The sequence below is a fragment of the Phascolarctos cinereus genome, unplaced genomic scaffold, assembly GCF_003287225.1.
Source record: "Phascolarctos cinereus isolate Bilbo 61053 unplaced genomic scaffold, phaCin_HiC Scaffold_4;HRSCAF=312, whole genome shotgun sequence".
In the NCBI taxonomy this organism is placed as follows: domain Eukaryota; kingdom Metazoa; phylum Chordata; class Mammalia; order Diprotodontia; family Phascolarctidae; genus Phascolarctos; species Phascolarctos cinereus.
This window is the reverse complement of record NW_027555847.1, coordinates 379,577,699-379,598,012: the sequence shown is the minus strand read 5'-3', so window position 1 is coordinate 379,598,012 and position 20,314 is coordinate 379,577,699. Positions and strand designations below refer to the sequence as shown.

The 20,314-nt window shown below is 39.2% G+C and overlaps 1 protein-coding gene across 6 annotated transcripts in view; it reads left to right on the top strand.

The window, feature by feature from the left end:
• Nucleotides 1-20,314, top strand: part of SETBP1 (SET binding protein 1) — a 537,494-nt gene that overhangs the window by 499,008 nt on the left and 18,172 nt on the right. For all 6 annotated transcript variants that reach the window (XM_020985737.2, XM_020985739.2, XM_078153276.1 and 3 more), the window contains one exon: nucleotides 770-940. In XM_020985737.2, the coding sequence (XP_020841396.1) occupies nucleotides 770-940 (171 nt within the window). The remainder of the gene's footprint in view (nucleotides 1-769; nucleotides 941-20,314) is intronic.

Genomic DNA, 20,314 nt, shown 5'->3' with positions numbered 1-20,314 from the left:
AGTCATCCAAATTATTTGTAACTGTGCAACAATAGAGTTTCCCCAAATTCTGTTCTACCAGCATTTTATAGACAGTGCTTAGGGTTGGTAGGTAATGCAGTGGGTAGAAGGCTAGGCTTAGGGCCAAGAAGTTGTTCAGCTGTTCAGTAGTGTCTGACTCTTCATTATCCCATACTATCCATGGGGTTTTCTTGGAGAAGATACTGGAGTGGTTTGCCATTTCCTTCTCTAGTGGATTAAGGCAAACAGAGGTTAAGTGACTTGCCCAGGGTCACACAGCTAGGAAGTAACAGAGATCAGACCCACTCATTTGATCCTCACAACAGTCCTGTGAGGTAGGTGCTGTTAGGATCCCCATCTTATAGTTGAAAAACTGAGGCAAACAGAGGTTAAGTGACTTACTCAAGGTCACACAGCTAGTAAATGTCTGAGGCCAGATTTGAACTCAGGCCTTCCCGACCTTGGAGGCAGCTAGGTGGCTCAGTGGATTGGAGCACAGGCACCACCATAAACTTGAGCCCGTGTCTTTCTGAGCCCAAGGACAGCATTCTATCTACTGTGACACTCTGGCAGTCTTCAGCTGTTTGTTTTATTGATGCATTTTGTCTTTACATCATTTACTTTCTAGAAAAAGCCCCTCCCCCACACCAACTTCACCCATCCCGTATAACAAAGAAAACCAAGCAAAAATACCTAATTTGTGACCACATCTGACTGTTTTCTAGTTCCTACTAATTAACCTAGCGCTTGTGGTGATATCATTCTCTAGGAATTGCAAGTCCCCATTTAAAAGCAGACCAGACTTCCATGAATAGTAAAAACGAGGGCCCAGCCTCTACCATGATGACCAGGAGAAAGCCAACATCGGTTGAAAGTATTGCAATAGCCCCAACGCCAGTATTATCTCTCCTTGCTTCCACGGCAGCAGCATCTGAAGCAGGTAAGTCCTACAAAAATCTGACGCATCCCATGTTGTCTATGGTAGGGGCGGAGGGGAGCAAGCTAGGAGTGTTTGTGCATGCACTTTTACCCCTAGTTCCTCATACATTGCCTGGCACATAGTCGGTGCTTAATAAATGCTTGGTGATTAGTTGATTTTTGCATGTCATATACTATTAGACTGTGAACTCTAAGGTTTATCCTGTTGAAAATTTGTATCTTCTCTGGAGGCTAGCCCAGTACAAATACAGTGCTTAAGAAGTCTTGGCTGAATTTGAAATCCAACCCCTCTTCTTTGAAATCTCTCCAACATACAGATCTCTTCTTCATCTGAACTCATGGAATTTATTTTCTGCAGCGTTTATTTTCCATTTAATCACATACTGCCTTGAAATGTTTCTTGCATTATATCGTATTATATGGTCTTATATTGTAATGCCATTTAACTTTTATGCTTATGTCTGTCCCTCTACAATTCTGTCATGAGCTCTTTGAAGGCAGGGTCCCAGTCTTATGTTTTGTGTGTTTGTTGTTGTTGTTGTTTGTGCCCTCTAAAGCACTCGACTCCCAGATGTTATTATGAGAGGCTTAAGAGGAGGTCCGTAAATAAGTGTTGAATGAATGAATGGATGAAAAAATGAATGAGTGATTTCTGGCCATAGTAAGAATTATTGCTACTAAATTTTAGAAACCATAGAAGGGGGTTGTCATTCTGGAGTTCACTTCAACCTCGGCCTCTAATTGATTGATTCATTTTGTCACATAAATCAGCCTCTGTGGACCTCTCTATAGTGATATTTCTCTAGACCAATCATTTCCTAAAAGATAGTCACAGCTTCCTGGAGTCTGTGACATTACCCCAAGTGGGCCATGGCTTCACCCCAAGGAGTCTGTGATCAGCCAGAGAGTGAGAAATAGGTAACATCCCACTCTCCTCAAGACAGAAAGGCATGGAGGTTGTTTCCAACACAACTATGCCTATTCTTTACCCATTACATCCCAACAATCCTCAACTTCACTACTTACCACTGTACAAGTTCCCAGCCTTCCCCATTCTGAGGGGGATTGCAGATATTTGATATCACCCACCACATGGACTAAATTAGTAATATCTGGGATTCAGTTCTTCTGAAGGAAGGAAATGAAGCTTGGCCTTTCTGGGCTTCTTGCTCCTCCATAGTCTGTCATTCCTTCAGAGGAACATTACTTTGCTAGCTCTTTTTTTTTTTTTTTGCTAGCTTTCTGGGTTTTTTTCTCTCCTGTATTATTGCCTATGCCAAGCTTCTCTATTCCTGAGGTCAGGATTGTCTAAAAATAGCCCTAAGGCCATTGAATTGTTGAAAGGTCCTCTAGGAGAATATTAGATCCCTCAGAGCAGTTATAGCCTAATTTCTACCACAGCAACTGCCACTGGGAAAATCTCCCCCCCCTTCTCCTTCCCCTTCTCTCTCCTTCCCTACTTCCCTCCCTCTCTCTTATTTTGTTGTTTGTTTGTTTTTTCCACTGATAGGGGTGTGTAATCAATATTGCTTTAGAGGCCACTGTGCTAGAAACATGAGTTTGCTACAAAGTGCTAGTTGGGAAAAAAGAAGACCTGAGGCAAAAATCCCTGCTAAATTCACAGAAATCAGTTTCATTACATCCCCTGAAAACAAGGATTTGCATTCTACCTCTACCAAAATATTGAGTTCTTGGCACATTGTAGGTGTGCAACAAATATAAATTTATTAACTGACTGCTTTCCATAGGGGCTGAGGTCAAGGAATAGTTTTGAGGTCAGCATTAGAAAGAGTAGCTCCTATCCTTTTTCCCATAAACATTTCATGGGCTGTTTACAGATAATAGTGAGGTGAATGTCCTGAACCCACATGCTATTTCTCATGGCTTTCTGATGTTTTTATGCTTTCACACCTGACAGGGAGTGGTCTTTTGAGATCCTTGCATGAAGTATCCTGTCAAAATGCTAGCTCACGGAGTTTTTCTGTAACAGCTGCCTGTCTAGATAATTGTCTTGTAGCTATATCTACAAAATAGCCAATGTAGATTAGGGCCACAGGTACCACGTAAAGGGGAGCACGTTCTTATCCAGCAAGTTTGGATTGTTCAGGTGGGTAGCCAGTAGCAGTGCCAGACATTTTTTGTACATCTTATAAATCTAAGGCATGATTGGAAGTACAAGTGATATAAGAAAAATAAAACATAGTCCCTTACCCCAAGAGCTATGCAATCTAGTTCATGAGGCAGTATATGGAAATGCATCCAGATAATTACAAGCAGGCAGCATCATAAGGTTCATTCGGAAAAAAAAAAAATTTTTTTATGTCTGCTCTTCATATTTATTGAATATTTGTTTATCCACCATTTTCTCTTAGTGGAGACCTGGCTTCCATTATCTAAATAAATGGTCCATAGCTTTCTGCATGTCTGTCATGTCTGTATTAGTAGTGGATTCAAAAGATTCCTATTGTGTAACACAGAGGGACGTACCCATACTTGGTTTGCTGGCATAGGCTTTTTATTGAAGGATACATGGAGGTAGAGAGAAGTGAACAGTCTCAATTTGACCCTAAATAGTTATATCCACTTAAATGTAGTACCCCTTCTAACCTCAGCCTTTTTCTCCCTTCCCCAACCTCTAGTCATTCTTGCAACTCAGGAATATAATGACCAGTGTCAAGAGTGTACTGTATATGGAGTGGAATTTATGTTATTCCAAAGGACCTTCCCCTTCCAGGAGGATTGAGATGAGAGTGATGGAGAGGGCAGTGGTGGTAGAGCACGGTATTGTGGCTTACATGGGATCTCTTGTCAAAGTATCAACTACTGAGGAAACTGGCTTCATCTGCTATTGTGGCATTGTTGCAGGTACAAGGGATAGAGGGAAACAAGAGATAGTCCTGGACCTTGAGAGCCTTCCAATCTAGATGATGAGATAGGACATGGAAATAAATCAGAATAATTATAGGTAGGCAGCATATCACAGAAGTTCCAAGAGCAAAGTAAGCATTAAAGACTGGGACAGTCAAGAAAGGATTCTTAGAACATGTAAGGCTCACACTAGGTCTAAAAAGAAAGGTAGATCTTATACAGTCAGAGAAAGATGAGGTCAGAAGGAGTATGGCACACATTTGTTTGGCAGTACAAAAACCAGACTCCTCATAAAGGTGTCACAGATTCAGCCAAAGCTGCATTTCCTTGCATTTCTGTGTGGCGGGGCCACTGAGCAGCACATTGGACAGAGAAGATGGCAGAAAGGACTGTTTAACTCGCATCCTCTAAAGATGAGGTTCTTCATGAACATTTTATGAAGAGTTATCAGCAAAAGCCTGTATTTCCTTATCTTAGTAAGCCCCAACTTCTGTTTTTGGAAGAATAGTAAACCAGGGGTTTGATTTTCAAGAATCTCTTTAGTAAAGACCAACAGTGTTGAGAACCTTGTAGACACTTAATAACTACTTGTTTAATGAAAACAAATGAAATAGAATGGAATTGAAAGGGGCACTTGTCCAGTGGTCATAAAGAACTTGGCTAGTCAGCATACTCAAACCCACTTTACTTCTTTTCATTTCTTCTGATCTTATATTTGCTTCTTTATGTTTCCATCAGACAAGCAGGAACCAATGTTTAGTTATTTTGAGCTAAGTGTATAGGTGTCGGGCCCTTATGTAGAAAGGAACCCAGAATCATATAGTCTTGGTGTTGGAATGGACCTTAGTTGTCATTTAGCCCAACCTACGCATGAACATATCCCTAACAGGTGATCAAGTCATTGAATCTCTCCTTAAAAACCCCATTTGGGGTTTTCTTAGCAAAGATACTGGAGCGGTTTGCCATTTCCTTCTCCAACTCATTTTGTAGATGAGGACACTGAGGCAAACAGGGTTAAGTGCCCAGGGTCACACATCTAATAAATGCCTGAGGTCAGATCTGAACTCAGGTTTTCCTGACTCTGGGCCTGGTTCTCTATCCACTGTGCCATCTAGTTGCTCCTATCACCATCTATAAGAGCCCATTGTACGTTTGGACAGCTCAAATTATTAGGAATTTTTTCTTTACACCAAGATAAAATCAATCTGTCAGCAGCTTCTACCCAGTGCTCTTCTTTGTGTCCAATTAGAACCCACTTCTGGTAAGCAGATCTATCTGAAAAAAAAAAAAAGCCCACATTTTCTGTGTGCTGAACTAGAGGGGGAAAAAAAGGAGAATTGACTTTGGGATAAGAAAGCAGTAAGTTTAATTTATAAGTCACTTTCACTGATTTTAAAAAAGTTGATTACATTTTCATTTTTAAGTTGATTGGGTTTCAATTTTTAAAATTTGTTTCATAATTCTTAATTCACTAGTTGATTTCGCTACCTAAATTCTGTTAATTAAATAAAGATAAATACTCTGCTGTAGTGGAAAGAGCAATAGATATGCACAGAAAGAAATCTGGGATCAGATCTTGACACTACAACACACTCTCTGTGCTGTTCTTTTTTTATTATTATTTTTTAAAATTTATTTATTTTTAGTTTTCAGCATTCACTTCCACAAGATTTTGAGTTCCAGATTTTCTCCCCATCTCGTGCCTCCCCCCACCCCAAGATGGCATGAATTCTGAATACCCTTTCCTCTAATCTGCCCTCCCTTCTATGTGTCTTCCCCCTTCTCTTATCCCCTTCCCCTTCAGTTTTCTTGTAGGACAGGATAGATTTCTATACCCCATTTCCTGTATATCTTATTTCCCACTTGTTTGTGAAAACAATTTTTTTTAACATTTGTTTTTAAAACTTTGGGTTCCAATCTCTGTGCTGTTCTTATGGAAAGGAAGGAAACAAGCATTTATGGGTTTTTATGTATTAGTAATATGGAAAAGTTAAATATAGTATTTATATATTATAGGCATTTCTAGTTCAGTGTACTTTACACTATACCACTTTCAAATTTTTTGATACATTTTGTTCATCTAACAAGCAGAAGGTAGTAAGAATTTATTAAGTACATGTTATATGCCAGGCACAATAAAAAAGTGTTTAATAAATATTATCTCATTTAATCCCCACAACAACCTTGGAGGTTTGGTGGCATTATTATCCCTATTATACAGTTGGGGAAACTGAGGCAGACAGGGAGTTAAAGAACAAAACAGGTAGTAAGTGTCTAAGATCAAATTTGAATTTAAATCTTTTTCACTCAAGGCCCAGCATCCCATCCAGTGCATCACCCAGATGCCTTTAGGGCAAGATGTAGAGATGTGAGCTAGATGATAATATAGTTAAATGAACCAATAAGTCATTGAATGGCTGGACCTTAGAGTAGCTATTGTTTCATTATGACCTTAAAAGATCTCCCCTTGAATGCCTCAGGCACCTATGCTTGCTTCTGGGCTGTGTAACATTTTTCTCAGTGATCTGGATGAAAACATAGATCATATGCTTATCCAATCTGCAAAGGCTACAAAGCCAAAAGAGATCTCTAACTCAAATGAGATTCAAAAAGGTCTCAGAAGGCTAAGAAGTTTGGCCAAATCAAATAAGATGAAATTAAATAACTATGATTGTAAAGTGTTACTCACAAGGGTACTAGACAAGTACCAGATGAGAGAGATATGGCCAGAGACGGTTCTGAAAAAGACCTGAGGAGCTTAGTAGACAGCAGGGTCAGTGATTCAGTGTCAGCTAGTTACTGGTCAAAAGAAGCCAGTGCTACCTTGGGCTATGCTGAATTAGAGGATGCAGAATCAGAAGGCGTGGGGCCCACTGAACTTTCCTTAGACCACATGTGAGTATTGCATTCACTTCTAGGAACCATACTTTCATGAAGTATGTTAAGAAGCAGAGCATTTAGAAAAGGGAGCCACAATGGTGAAAAACTTCTAGAGAATGGCGTGTAATCATCATATGATGAGCATGGGGATATTTAATCTGAAGAACAAAAGGTTTATCAGGGAGGTGAAAGTTATCATCAAGGGTTTGAAGGACTGTTATTTGGAAAAATTATTAGACTTGTTCCACATGGCACCAAAAGGTAAAACTATCGGCAGTGGTTAGATGTTGCAGAGAGGCAAGTTTAAATTTGTCTTAAGGACAAATTTCCTAATTATCTGAGCTATCCCCAAGTAAGATGGCCTACATCAGAAGGGAATGGAATCCTCATTGCTATAAAAGGCCTTCAAGGACAGCCTGGGTGACCATTTTTCATGTATATGATTAGAAGGAATTATATTCAGGTATGGTTTGTACATGATTGCTGCTGAGGTCCCTTCCAACATTCTGACATACCCATGTGACCTCAGTTTGCCCAGTCATGGATTTACTTCTTTGGGGAAAAAAGAGGGAATACCTCTTTGGAGCTATTCTAACTTAAATGCTTTGATTATCGCCTTAGAGTTGTAGGACTGGGGTTGAGGTAGAAGGGAATTTAGTATTATATGGTCATAGATTTGGATCTGGAAGGGGTCTTGGATGTCATCTAATCCAACCTCAGTGTTTTACAGGTAAGGACACTGAGCTAAGTGGCTTGCCCAAGGTCACATAGGCAATAAATGTCAGAGCCAGAATATAAACTGTATTTCTGATTTTTTTTTAATTGAAGGTACTGTTTTTCAGTGCCCTGATTGGATTAACCTAGGCTTAAACAAAACAAAACTGGATGAGCTCACTATGGAAACTGGGCTCAGAAGACCTGGATTCTAGCCCTGATTATGCCACTGTCTTTGGGTCTCTGGGCAAGTCACTTTAATCTCAGTTTTTTGGTTATAAAAGTGAATTGGACTAGGTGATCTCACAATATCCTTCTGGCTCTGAAGTCCTAAATCAAATTTAACTTTCTGCTTGGGCAAATCATCCCTGAGCATGTTATTTATGTACATTGTCTTAAAATGACCATATTTTGATAATGACCATCGAAATAGACTATCCTGTCAAAGTCTTATTCTCTTTCTAAAAAAATGCCAAAAATCACAGATAGAAATTGGAAAAATGCATTCCTTCCTCCAAATGTTTCCAAGTACTCAGGCATCTGAAAAGGGTAGACAAAACATCCGGATGATTGACTGAGTTTTTCACTTTCCATCTGGATGTTTGGCATCTTATAGACTCAATCATAGTGAGATTTTGGAATAGAATCTTGACTGATTGTTAGTGCACAGACATCTCCTGATCCCTACTTGAAGCGAAATCATGGAGTAGATGTTAGAATCCAAAACAACGAAAGTGCGTCCTTTTATTGGGAATGATGTATATGTCTGTGCATGTGTGTATATGCACGTCCACATAATTATTTGGAATCCCACTTAAAAAAAAGAAGTCTTTTCATTTAATCATAATGCATCTAAATGGCCAAACTGATGGAAAGACACTAAAGTGCTCAACAAATATTTGTCATTTATATGACTGATTGATACCTGCCTCGTTGGAGCTTTTTTCTAGACAGTATTTTCTGGTTGACTGTCAATGAGGTAGATTCATACCCCAATTTATTTTATATTCATTGTGATGTATGGAAAAATATTTTAGGTCAGTGGATAAGAAATGCTAGTTAGGGGGTGGGGGTGGAGTGCACACATGTGCGTGCATAGATATGTGTTTATGTATACACATGTGTTTAGGAAGGGAGCCTTCAGCCTTCTAAAAGGGCTGCTGCTTAGTTCCTCAAAGCATTGAAAACATGTAGGAGACAAAGTAAGACAATGGACTTATGTAAATGGTGATACCACTGAATGGGGTTAGGGAGTGCCTGAGAGCAAATTCATTCATATTTCCACTGAGGAGTGTTGCATGGCTGTAAGCTGCAATCTTCCCCTCTCCTGGCTCACTGCTACTTCAGGCAGTGACCCCCAAGTAGAATAGTCGCATCTACCACCTTATGATAAAATGGGTTAGACTTCCTGTTCAGCTGGCCAGTTGCAGTTCACAAGGTGGGAGAACGTTGGTATAGAGGAGAAATGTGATTCATGAGAGCATTAGCATATTGCTTCTGCCTTCTTCTATGGAGAGCAATCATCTTCAGGCTAAAAAAGAGAGGCAAAAGAATCTACACAGGAATTCAAACTCCAGATAAAGTCGCTTAAGTGCCCTCAACAAATTAGTTATCTTGTCCTGATGGATTACATGCTAAAGGAACTTGAAGAAGTGGTTGCTAATGCCCTGTGCATTATATTTAAAGAATCATGGAAAATAGAAGAGCTTCCAAAGAACTGAAGATGAGAAAATATCTTAGTTTGGGGATAGGAAAGAAGGTGAATTGCACAAGATGTAAGCCAGTGATTTTGACATCAATCTGAGGCATAATTATCAAATGTACTATTAAATAGACAATCTATGAGCACTTAATGAGAAGGAATGATCTCCGTGAGCAAGCATAGGTTCATTAAGAATAAGTCATCTCAAAATCACCTCCTTTCCTTTTCTCAGTCATGTTACCAGAGTGGTATATCAGGGATAGACCTTGGGCACAAGATACCTGGATTTCAGCAAAATATTATGCACAATTTCTTACCATGTCCTTGTGAACAAGACTGAATGATAATGATATTGAGTAGATCCAACAGTTGTTGAACTTAATAATTAATAGCTGCATCCAAAGAGAAATTAATGAGAACTATCAACTTGGAACAAAGGCTCTAGAATTATGCCACAAGACTGTCATTGGCTGTCCTTCATTTAACTTTTTGGTCAGTTACTTGGAGAAAGGCATAGATTGAATACTTATTCACGACACCAAACTAGGAGGGATGGTAAATACAGTAAATGACAAAATAAGGATCCAAAAAGGTTTCAACAGGTAGAACCCATAGGTTGACTCATAAAATGAAATTTAAAAGGGGTGAATGTGAAGTACTGCACTGAGGAAAAAAATAGTGCTGCATAGGTTCAGAATAAGAGAACTGTAAGTCTAAAAAGCAGTGGGAAAAGATTTGAGGATTTTAGTGGTCTTCAGACTCAATATGAGTCAACAGTGTGATGTGTTAGCCAAAAATTCTAATAACTTAGGCTGTAATGATACAAGTAGTAGTTTCCAAAGCAAGGAATATTATAGTTATGCTGGACATCTGTAGCTTTGTGTTCATTTCTGGGTACGACATTTTTGGAGGGACATTAACAACCTGGAGCTTATACAGAGCAGGATAACCAGGATAATGAGGTCATTCAAAATAGAATACCAGTTAAAGGAACTATGGATATTTGCCCTGGAGAAAAGAAAACTAAGGAGATCATATTTCCTGTCTTTAAATATTTGAAATGCTAATACGTGGAAGAAGTATTAGACTTAGTCTGTCTGGGGTCATAGCTAACATGAATAGGTAGAAATTATAGAAAGATAAATTTTAGAATAATGTAAGAAAGATCTTCCTAACAGTTGGGCTGTCCAACACTGGAATAGGGTGCCTCATAAGATAGTATGTTCCTTATTGCTACAGATGCTCAAGCAGACAGTATGACTGCTATCAGATATTGTAGAGAGGTTTTATTGACATCATTTAGATAATCTTTCACATCCCTCCTAACTCTGAGACCTCTACAATTCTTTGCTCTAAAGGCATAAGATTTTCATGGAAAATAAAAAATGTTGTGAAAAACAATTCAAAGTGTTTCAGTGCTGAAGGAACTATAGGAATTCACTAATTTCAGAATGGTTCAGTGTTAATTACTGTTCTGCTCTTTATTTGAACAAAGCTACACACAACTGGATCTAGCAAATCTGCTTCTAACTGATAGGCATGTAGCTGCAAGGCATCTTGGAACAACATTTCTAAAAATCTAAACTTTTCAGTTAAATGCAGTGGAAAACCATCACATTCATTTTAAAAAGTAAACCTTTATTTTACAAATAAACTTTTAATGTGTTTTTGTTTTTTGAAGATCTATCTGTGAGCACATTCTAAATCATTGTAAAGGCGTTGGAAACATTTTGAAGCTCATTTCTGGACTGCAGATCTGAATTTGAAAAGAATACTAGATGAGCTCATCTATAGCCCAGTCCACTGAAGTACATGATGGGGTTTGAAGCAGCTTTATTGATATTAAAACACACTCACACCAGAACTTTTGCAGAATTTTTTTCTTTTTTTTTTTAATTTCAAACTGAGGTATAATTGAAACCTAATTCAAAGAACCATTTTATTTTTAAACTCAGAAGACAAACATATGTTACAGTATAAGTATACATGTAGATAGGGGCATCTGGGTGGTGCAGTGGATAGATAGTGTACTGGGCCTGTAGCCAGGAAAACTCCTTTTAGCAAGTTCAAATTCGGCTTCAGACACTTGCTAGATGTGTGACCCTGGGTAAGTCACTTAATCCTGTTTGCCACAATTTCTCAGAGACAACTGAAAATGACTGAACAAAATACAAGTAGATATATGTGTGCAAATGTGTATATGCCAATATATACATATATATATATATATAATATATATATATATATATATTTATGATATATAGTGAGCACTTAATAAATGCTTGTTGCCTGCCTGCATATGTGAGACTCCATTTAGGAATCACAGTCAAAACTATACAGTTTAACAGTTCCATCCAGCTTTGTTTTGCTTTCTTATGGTTTTATGTGTTAGTCTTTCCCCAACAGCTCTACTGTAACCATACCTTATTTCTCTTTTTATTCATTCAACAGGGATGTGCTCAGTACATGCTCTATGCCCAGCTCTTGGTATGGTACCATGGGGGATAGAAACAAATAAGTAGAAGATTCCACTGTTGCCCACAAAGAACTTCCAGTTTTATTATATAGGCCTGAGGACAGGAAAGACTCAATACTTTTCTGCTTAATTTGACCAATGGTAATTGACCAACAACAACAACAGAGTGGGGAAGGACTTTAGTCTTTTTTATTTTTTTTTATTAATTTATTTTGATTTATCAACAATCACTTCCATAATTTTTTCTCCCCCTCCCTCCCCAAGATGGGGGCACGCAACCTGATATAGACTATACATATACATTCCTATTAAACATATTTTCACATTAGTGATGTTATAAGTAAGAATTAAAACCAATAGGAGGAATCATGAGAAAGAGGAAACAAAACACAACAGAAGGAAAAAAAACAGCAAATAGTATGCTTCTATCTGCATTCAAACTCCATAGTTCTTTCTTTGGATGTGGATAGCATTTTCCATCATGAGGCCTTTGGAGATGTCTTAGATCTTTGCATTGCTGAGAAGGGCTAAGTCTATCAATGTTAGTCATCACACAGTACAGCTGTTACTGTGTACAACATTCTCCTGGTTCTGCTAGGAGCCATTTCATCTTCAAGTCACTGAATGATGGGGCTGGAAAGAATATTTAGGGAGCATCCAGTTCCACTCCTTCATTTTAGAGAGAAAGAACCTGGGCCCAGAGGGTGGAAGTGGTTTGGTTGAGGTCATACAGGTCCTTTCCCAGATGGGACTCCAATCTAGGTATCATAACACCTGATCCAGTTTGCCATACTCCTTCCTATATTTGGGGAGGTAGAAAGGTTTGACAGCTTTTAACATAATTCCCCTGTAGGAGTTGTTGAAGGGAAAGTCTGTTCTCTGTATGCCATGTATCAGTCATGTGGGAAACCTCTTTGAGCCTCAGTTAGATCCTCTTTAAAATGAAGTAATGATCAAAATAAATTTTATCTGCTTCTTTGTGATATTATCATTCATAACTATTGAAGACACTTGGCAAGGGGTTTGAGTGGAAGGCATCATACAGTAGGATCATCAGGTGTTGTTATTGAAATGAGGACTCCACACTCAGGCAAAGTCAGGAAGAGAATAGATTCTGTGCATGAAGTGATTTCTATTAAGATACTCATTTTATATCAAATATTCAGGGCTCCCTTTATAAAGAGGAGAGAATGAAAGAAGTCTTCCAAGGGCAAGCTTTTCTGCAGCTGAAAAGGAAAGGGCACAAATATTTTATGATCAGTTTTCAGATGAAAGGGTTTGCTTGACTTGCTTGCTCTTTCCATTTCCAGAAGTCTAATTAAATTGTTGGCTTAATGATGGTGAGATAATTTAGTGGCCACCAAAAGCAACTGTGTTAATGGGAAAGGGGGACAATGCAATGGGTTTCCTGTAATTAATGATGAGGTCTTTGAAAAACTTTTTGATTCCAATGAAGTTGGCAAACTGAACCCAGCTGTTGGGGGGGGGGGTCTTTCCTGCTCAGTGCTACAGGAATTGGCCTCAAGTAACTCAGAAAGGCTCTGTAATGACTGTCATTAAGAATGATCTTTAGTGGTAAAGACAAGCTGTGGCTGCTCTGAAAAAGGAGAGGGTTAGAGTGAAGGGGGAAGGGGGAGGGAGACAGAGGGAATATCCTTCTTAGCTTCAGCTTACCTTCTTATCATTGCTTCCTTAGCACTGGTTGCAGCTGGTGTCATGAATGAAGATTTCTTAAAATGGACCTACTGCAAGTAGGTTAGAAGGTGATTTTAAAATAAAAATGTCACAGCTGAGAACATGGCAGTTGTCGCAGTATATCGAGGGCTGTCCTGGAGTAAGAAAGGCTTGCTTTAAGTTCTGTCTCTGGTTCATCTCTACTCTGTGATCACAGGCAACTCATTTAATCTCCCAAGATTCCAAGTAACTCTCTGAGATTTTAAGTTATAGAGGTGTTGCTGATCTACACATAGAAAAAAAAAAATCTCCACACCGTGAATTCTGCCAAGCTAGTAAAATCACCTCTCTTGACTCCTTCCATACCACCACCACCCTGTAATATAGAACTGGACTACTGTGGTATTCTAGTGCAGCTCCCATATTTGGGGAAGGAGGAAGCTGAGCCACAGAGATGGAAGTGACTTGTCCGTGCTCACATAGCTAATAAGCCACAAGGGTAAGGTCTACAATCCCAGTCAAGAGATCGTATGATCTCAGGATGAAAGGGGGTCATTAGAGCTCATCTTGTCCAGCTCCCTCTTTTTACAGCTGTGGAAATTGAGGCCCGAGAAGTTACATGATTTGCCTATGGTCGCACAAGGAAATGAGAAAGCCAGAATTTGAATTCATTTCTTTGGACTCCAAATCCAGGGTTCTTATTATAGAACGCTACTAGATTTTAGGCAGCTAGGTGGCACAGCAGATGGAGCACTGGGGCTGGAATCAGGAAGAATCCTCTTCCTGAGTTCAAATCCAGCCTCATATACTTACTAGCTGTGTCACCCTGGGCAAGTCACTTTACTCTGTTGGCCTTGGTTTCCTCACATGTAAAATGACCTGGAGAAGGAAATGGCAAATCACTCTAGTGTCTCTGCCAAGAATACCCCAAGTGGGGTCACAGACAGTCTGGACAAGAACAACCTTTTGACTTGTAGTCTAGTGTTCTACTTATTTTACACGAAGCATCTTCTTGTGTGTGTGTGTGTGGTGTGTGTGTGTGTGTGTGTGTGTGTGTTTGTTTTTTTTGTTTTTAGGCAGTTTGGGCTAAGTGACTTGCCCAGGGTCACACAGCTAGTTGTGTCAAGTGTTTGGTCTGAGGCCGGATTTGAACTCAGGTCCTCCTGATTTCAAGGCCAGTGCTCTATTCACTGTGCCACCTAGCTGCCCCCACGAAGCATCTTCTATAAATACCTTATTTTGTCTGAGGCCATAATGTAGAGACTTCTTTAGCAGGGTCACTCCTCCCTGTCCTCCATTTACATGTCCATCAAGTCCTAGTTCAAATCTGACTAATCCAGTGCAGAAATCCCTTCTCTGACCAGCCATTACACTTGAAATCAGCAAATATTTGTTAAGTGTTGCCTACAGCCAGACACTCTGCTAGGCACTGTGAGGGCAGAACATATAAGACAAAGACAGGGTTCCTGCCCTCTAGGAGTTTATAATCTATTTAAAGATAGAGGCCTAAAGAAATTTTTAAAAATTAAATACATTTTATACTGTTGTCTTAGATTGTTATTTAAAGTCTTAAGAAGTCACAAGGCAGTACATGTTTTATTGGCAAATGAATTGTACAGTTAGTAATTACGGTCAGAGTTCAGAGATGGGAGAAATCACTTTAGGGTGGAATGTATTCCCAAGTGTCAGTGAATCAATAAAATCTTTATTAAATATCTACTACGTGCCAGGAACTGCAGATACATAGACACATAGACAATAGTCCCTGCCTTCAAGGAGCTCATATTTTATCAGGCGAAACAACACATATACTTTCAAATATAATAATAATAATTAATAATAGAATTTCTATGACTTCAAAATTTACAAAATGCTTTACAAATATTATTTCATTTTATCCTCACAAAAACCCTAAGGTGGAAGTACTATTATTATCTCTATTTTACAGATAAGGAAACTGAAATAGAAGTTAAGTGACTTGGCCAAAGTCACTCAGCTAGTAAGTGTCTGAAACAAGATTTGAACTCACATCTTCCTGATTCTACATCTAGTGCTCTGTCAGCTACACCACTAAGATGCCTAAATAAAATATATCTTCAAAAATATATAAATACAAGATAATTTGGAGGGTGTGGCACTAGTGAAGATCAGGAAAGGCCTTGTGTAGAAGTGAAATTTGAACTGAACTTTGAAGAAAATTGAGGATTCTAAGATTCAGAAGGGAGAAGGAAGTACATGAAGGAATAGGGAATAGCTTATACAAGGTATAGAGACAGAAGATCAAGTGTCACATGTGAGGAACAGCAAGCAGGCCAGCTTGGCCAGATTGTAGACTAAAGTAAAGGGGAGTAATGTAAAATACAATGAGAAAGCATGATGGGGGCTGCATGAGAAAGCCTTTCAATACCAGAGGCATTTTACTTGACCCTAGAAGTAATCGGGAGCCGCTGGTGTTTATTGAGAACTAGAGTGACATAATCATGCCTGCATTCTCAGAAAATCACATTGGCAACTGTGTGGGATGGAGTAAAGAGAAGAAAGACTTGAGCCATTTCAATAATGCTTGTGAAAGATGATAGGGGTCCCATGGCTAGGCAATGGCAGAAAATGCTTGACCCTTCCCTCCCTCCCCCTCCCCAGCCCCCCCATAGTGCTCCACAGTCTTAAATTGCTCTTGACAGGTTTCATGTGTATTAGTCTTCTCCCTTTGGCTATACTTTAAGCTCCTTCTAGGCCATCACCTCACCTTCCCCTTCCCCCTTATGCACATTTTCCACATAAATGAATTCGTGATTGATTCAGTCCATCAATCTCTCTCCCACAATAGCTTCCTCCTTCCTATCAAACAGAAAACAAATCCTACCTTTCTCTTTCCAGCCTTTCTAAAATGGGAAATCCTTTTTTTTAAAAAAGTCTTTTTTAATGTATCTCAGGATTCTGTTCTGTCGGCTCCCCTTCTGAGAAAGAAAGCCAGAAAAGGCTTTAATCTTTTCCCTCATTTCCCCAGGATTTCCTTACTTTGGCTACGATTTTTTTTTCCTCTTCACTTCCTTCCCATGTTCCCTCCTTGGGAAATATTCAGTTGCTGTGCCGTTTATTGAAGAGATGGCTGCATTTTACTCTGCAGTGTAGACACTCCAGGTGACACCTCTTGGCCACAAACTTGTGTTAAGAAAGAGGAGAGACATCCTTGAAAGCCACAGGAGCATATCTGAGCACTGTGTATGCACAAGCCTTTCTTAAGGTTTTAGTCCATACTGCCCATGGTCCAGCCACTTCGATGTGGAGGATGTGGAGACATGGGAGAGACTTGGAGGGAGACAAATTAGGAAGCCCCTAGGTGGCTCCATAGTGCACAGAATGCCAAGCCTGGACTCAGGAAGACTCATCTTCCAGAGTTCAAATCCAGCTTCAGACCCTTACCAGCCATGTGACCCTGGGCGGGTCACTCAACCTTGTTAGCCTCAGTTTCCTCATCTATAAAATGAGCTGGAAAAGGAAATGGCAAAACGATTCCAATATCTTTGCCATGAAAAACCCCAAAGGGGGTCACAAAACAGTCAAAAACAACTGAAGAATGCCTAAACAAAACAAAAACCATTGTACTGTGGGTAAAAGGGGGGCAGGGTGGTGTTTACACGGCTGGTCACTAGCAGTTTTGATACAAGTAGAAACTGAATGTGTGCTGGTGTGTGGCAATGCCAACTTTGCCAGGTTCCCGTGTATAGTCTCTCCATTGTCGGGGTCCAAGACCTGACCATAAAATATGTCAGAATCGAAACCCAAACCAATTTGCTCGTCATCCACAAAAACAGCAGGGCCTCCAGAGCAGTCATGCAAGCAGTGCTGGAGGATCTTTTCATGTATGCTGTTTGGAGGCCCTGCATCTGGGGCAGCACGTCAGTGTTGGGCCCTTTAGTATCAGAAGGCATTCTGATAGCCTTTGGGCTTTTTCGCTTTTCCAGGTTGGCTTTGTTTGGTACCCAAACACTTGAATTCCTGGCTTTTGTCTTCCAGAAGTCACCAAAGTGAAGTGATTTGGGGCTTACATATGGAAAATGCATTTTGTTGTGTAATTAATGGGAAGCAGACTTTGGAAAACTGGAGATCCAGGCCCTTATTTATATGAGCGCATATGTCTGTGTTTTGTTTATGACTCACTCTCTTACTCCTTGCATTGTAACCGGTTTGTTTATTCTAACTTTTCACAGAATCCAAGCCACATGGTGCTATATGAGCCAATAATTTATAGTCTCTAAAAGGAAAAGATGATGAATGAGGTTTTTCCTCTTAAATTGTCAAATCTCAGATTGAGGAAGGAGAGTTTGTTGCCTCGGGGCTGTCCAAACTTTATGTTTGAATGATGTTAAAGCAGTAACTTTTTCCCCCCAATACTGCTTGTGTGTTTAGAACTTAAATATGTAACAGCCAAGAACTTACCCCACCCTTTCAGCCCCCAGTAAACTTTACTATAAATCGCAGCTGCCTTTGAGGCTGGTTTTTTTTGGGGGGGGGACTTTTTTTTTCTGTCCAGACATTTGATGATGATGATGATAAAGAATGAAGAATGTTCCATTTTTAAAGAAATCTGTTAGGGTCTGGTACCTGATTAATTCTTAAATACATACTTTTTTTCAGATCAGAATATTTTTCAAGACTAAAGCTGTAGGATAAACTTGTTTCCTTCCTTCCCTCAGTTGTTTTCTGGTGGCTTGAGGTGGGGATATAACATAGGGAATCAGTAGTCTCAGGTCTGCCTCTAATTTACTGTGTGACCTTGGGCAAGTCACCTCACCTTTAAGGACCTAATTGTCTTCATTTGTGTATGGAAAAGGTTGAGATTGGTACCAAGGCCCCCCTTCATCTCTAACACTCTGAACACTTAAAAAAATTAGATAGGCTAGTAGGAACCATTAGTTTTATTTTTCAGATGAGGAAACTGAGGTTTTCAGTGCTCTCTTAAGTGCCTCTTAACATCTCTAGGTTGTGAATTCAGACCTCATGAGATTTTCACCAGACCTCAGACTCTCTGCTGGAGTATATCAGGCCCCATTCCACTGCAGAAGTACAGTTTAGCAAGTTATTGTTTCATTGTGAACTCGTTAGTTCAGAAAGGACAGCAGATGAGAAAATATAGTACTTGGCAGTTTTACAAAGTATTTTCCCCATAACTGCCCTTTGAGCTAAGTAGTAAAAGTATCATTATCCTTATTTTATAGAAGAAGAAACTAGAAACTTAGAGGTAAAATTACTTAGCTAATAAGGTCACATGGATAGCAAGAGGCAGATCCCAAACTGAAATGCAAGTCTCACTCCATCCACAGGGCTGTTTCCACCATACCATATTACCTAAGCTTAGACTCGGTACAAACCCATTTTAGACCTGATTAATTTTGAATTGGAGCACTTTGTATAAATTCTCACATGTCTGGAACACTTGTGGGAAAGCTAAAAGGATAACTGGGGACTGATTGAGGCCAAATCCTACTCACTTGGATGGAAAGATATGAGTCCTTCCTCGAAAACCATAGAAAACACATCTAGGCTTTTCTACCAAGGCAGAAGAGATGCCTCTGGATTAAAGGAAAATGACATTTATATTTCTAGTCACATAATGGAGGCAGCATCTTCTCTGTCACTCTTAGAAAGAATTCTGCTTTACAGCAGCACGTAAATTGATTTAAAAAAAAATCTTAATCTAGTAGTATATCCATCTCCTTTCCAGACAGAAATAAAGCTGTTTGTCATTTTAAAAAATATATATTTTCCTTCTCCCTCCATTCCCATATCCTATGGTGTCAATACCTCACTGGTTTTACTGGCCTTTTTTAAAAATAGAAAATATCTTTAGCATCCAGAGGTATGATTGTATACATTTGATGACTTGGATCAGGTCCCAGAAGGGAATTAAAGGAACAGTGATTAGCTGGTACAGACAGAATAAAATATAACTCTTTGGGAACTGCCTACAAATTTGAATACTTTTTTTTGCTAGTGACACAATCAAGATTGAAAATTATCAACATGAATTTGAGCTCAGGGTCAGACCCCAAAGGATGAAGGTAAAATCCTGCATTTAGGTTTGAAAAGTTCAATTGCCTAAGTGCAAGATAGGTAAAATGGTTCATATGAAAAAAAAAGTCCTGAGGGTTTTGGTTGACCCCAAGCTCCCCATGAGTCAGCAATGTAGTATAGCTTAAAAAAAAGCTAACAAAATCTTGGCCTATGTTAATGTAGTGTCCATGACAAGAGCAATAATAGGCCCACTTGACTTTGTGCTAATTAGACTACATCCATAATGTGATGTTCAATTATGGTTACTTTGTTTTAGGAGGAACATCGATAATCTAGACATCATCCATAGGAGAATGGGGAGCATGCAGAAATCCTGTCCTATGAAGGAATGATTGGAAGAACTGGGGATATTTAGCCTAAAAACAAGATGAGTAAATGGAAGCAGCATCTGTCACTAACAAAGAAAAATTTTCAGATTTGTAGGTGTTTCCCGAAAGAGTCACAGGATCATGGAATATTACAGGCGATTAGAAATAATCAATTTTAGGGTATCTCATGCCAGAGGACAGAACTTAAGGCTGCTTGAAGTCCTCACAAGTCTTAGTATGTAGTTCAGGTGAATATATGAACAAGTTTTGTGAAGAGAAACAAAGATTTAGATAGGAAAATGTAAGATGTTGAGAGCAGGGACTTTTTTGTTTTGTTTTTATTTGTTTGCGTGTTTGTCTTTGATTCCCCAACACCTAGCATTGTGTCTGGAACCTAGGAAATGCTTGATAAATACTTGTCAAATTGTGTTGACTAGTCGTAATACAAATGCACTGGTTCTAACAAGCTGAAAGCATTGATGTAATAGGAATTTGAATCCAAAATCTCCTTTTGTAGATGAGGAAACTGAGGCATAGAGAGATTAAGTTACTCGTGTAAAATTAGTAACAGCCAGACCTAAAACCCAATTAGTTCCCAATGTATTTATCTTCAAAAGTGTGTAGGTCTGCCAAAGATTTTAAAGGGGAAAGAATAGATATTTTACTGTGTTCCTCCAG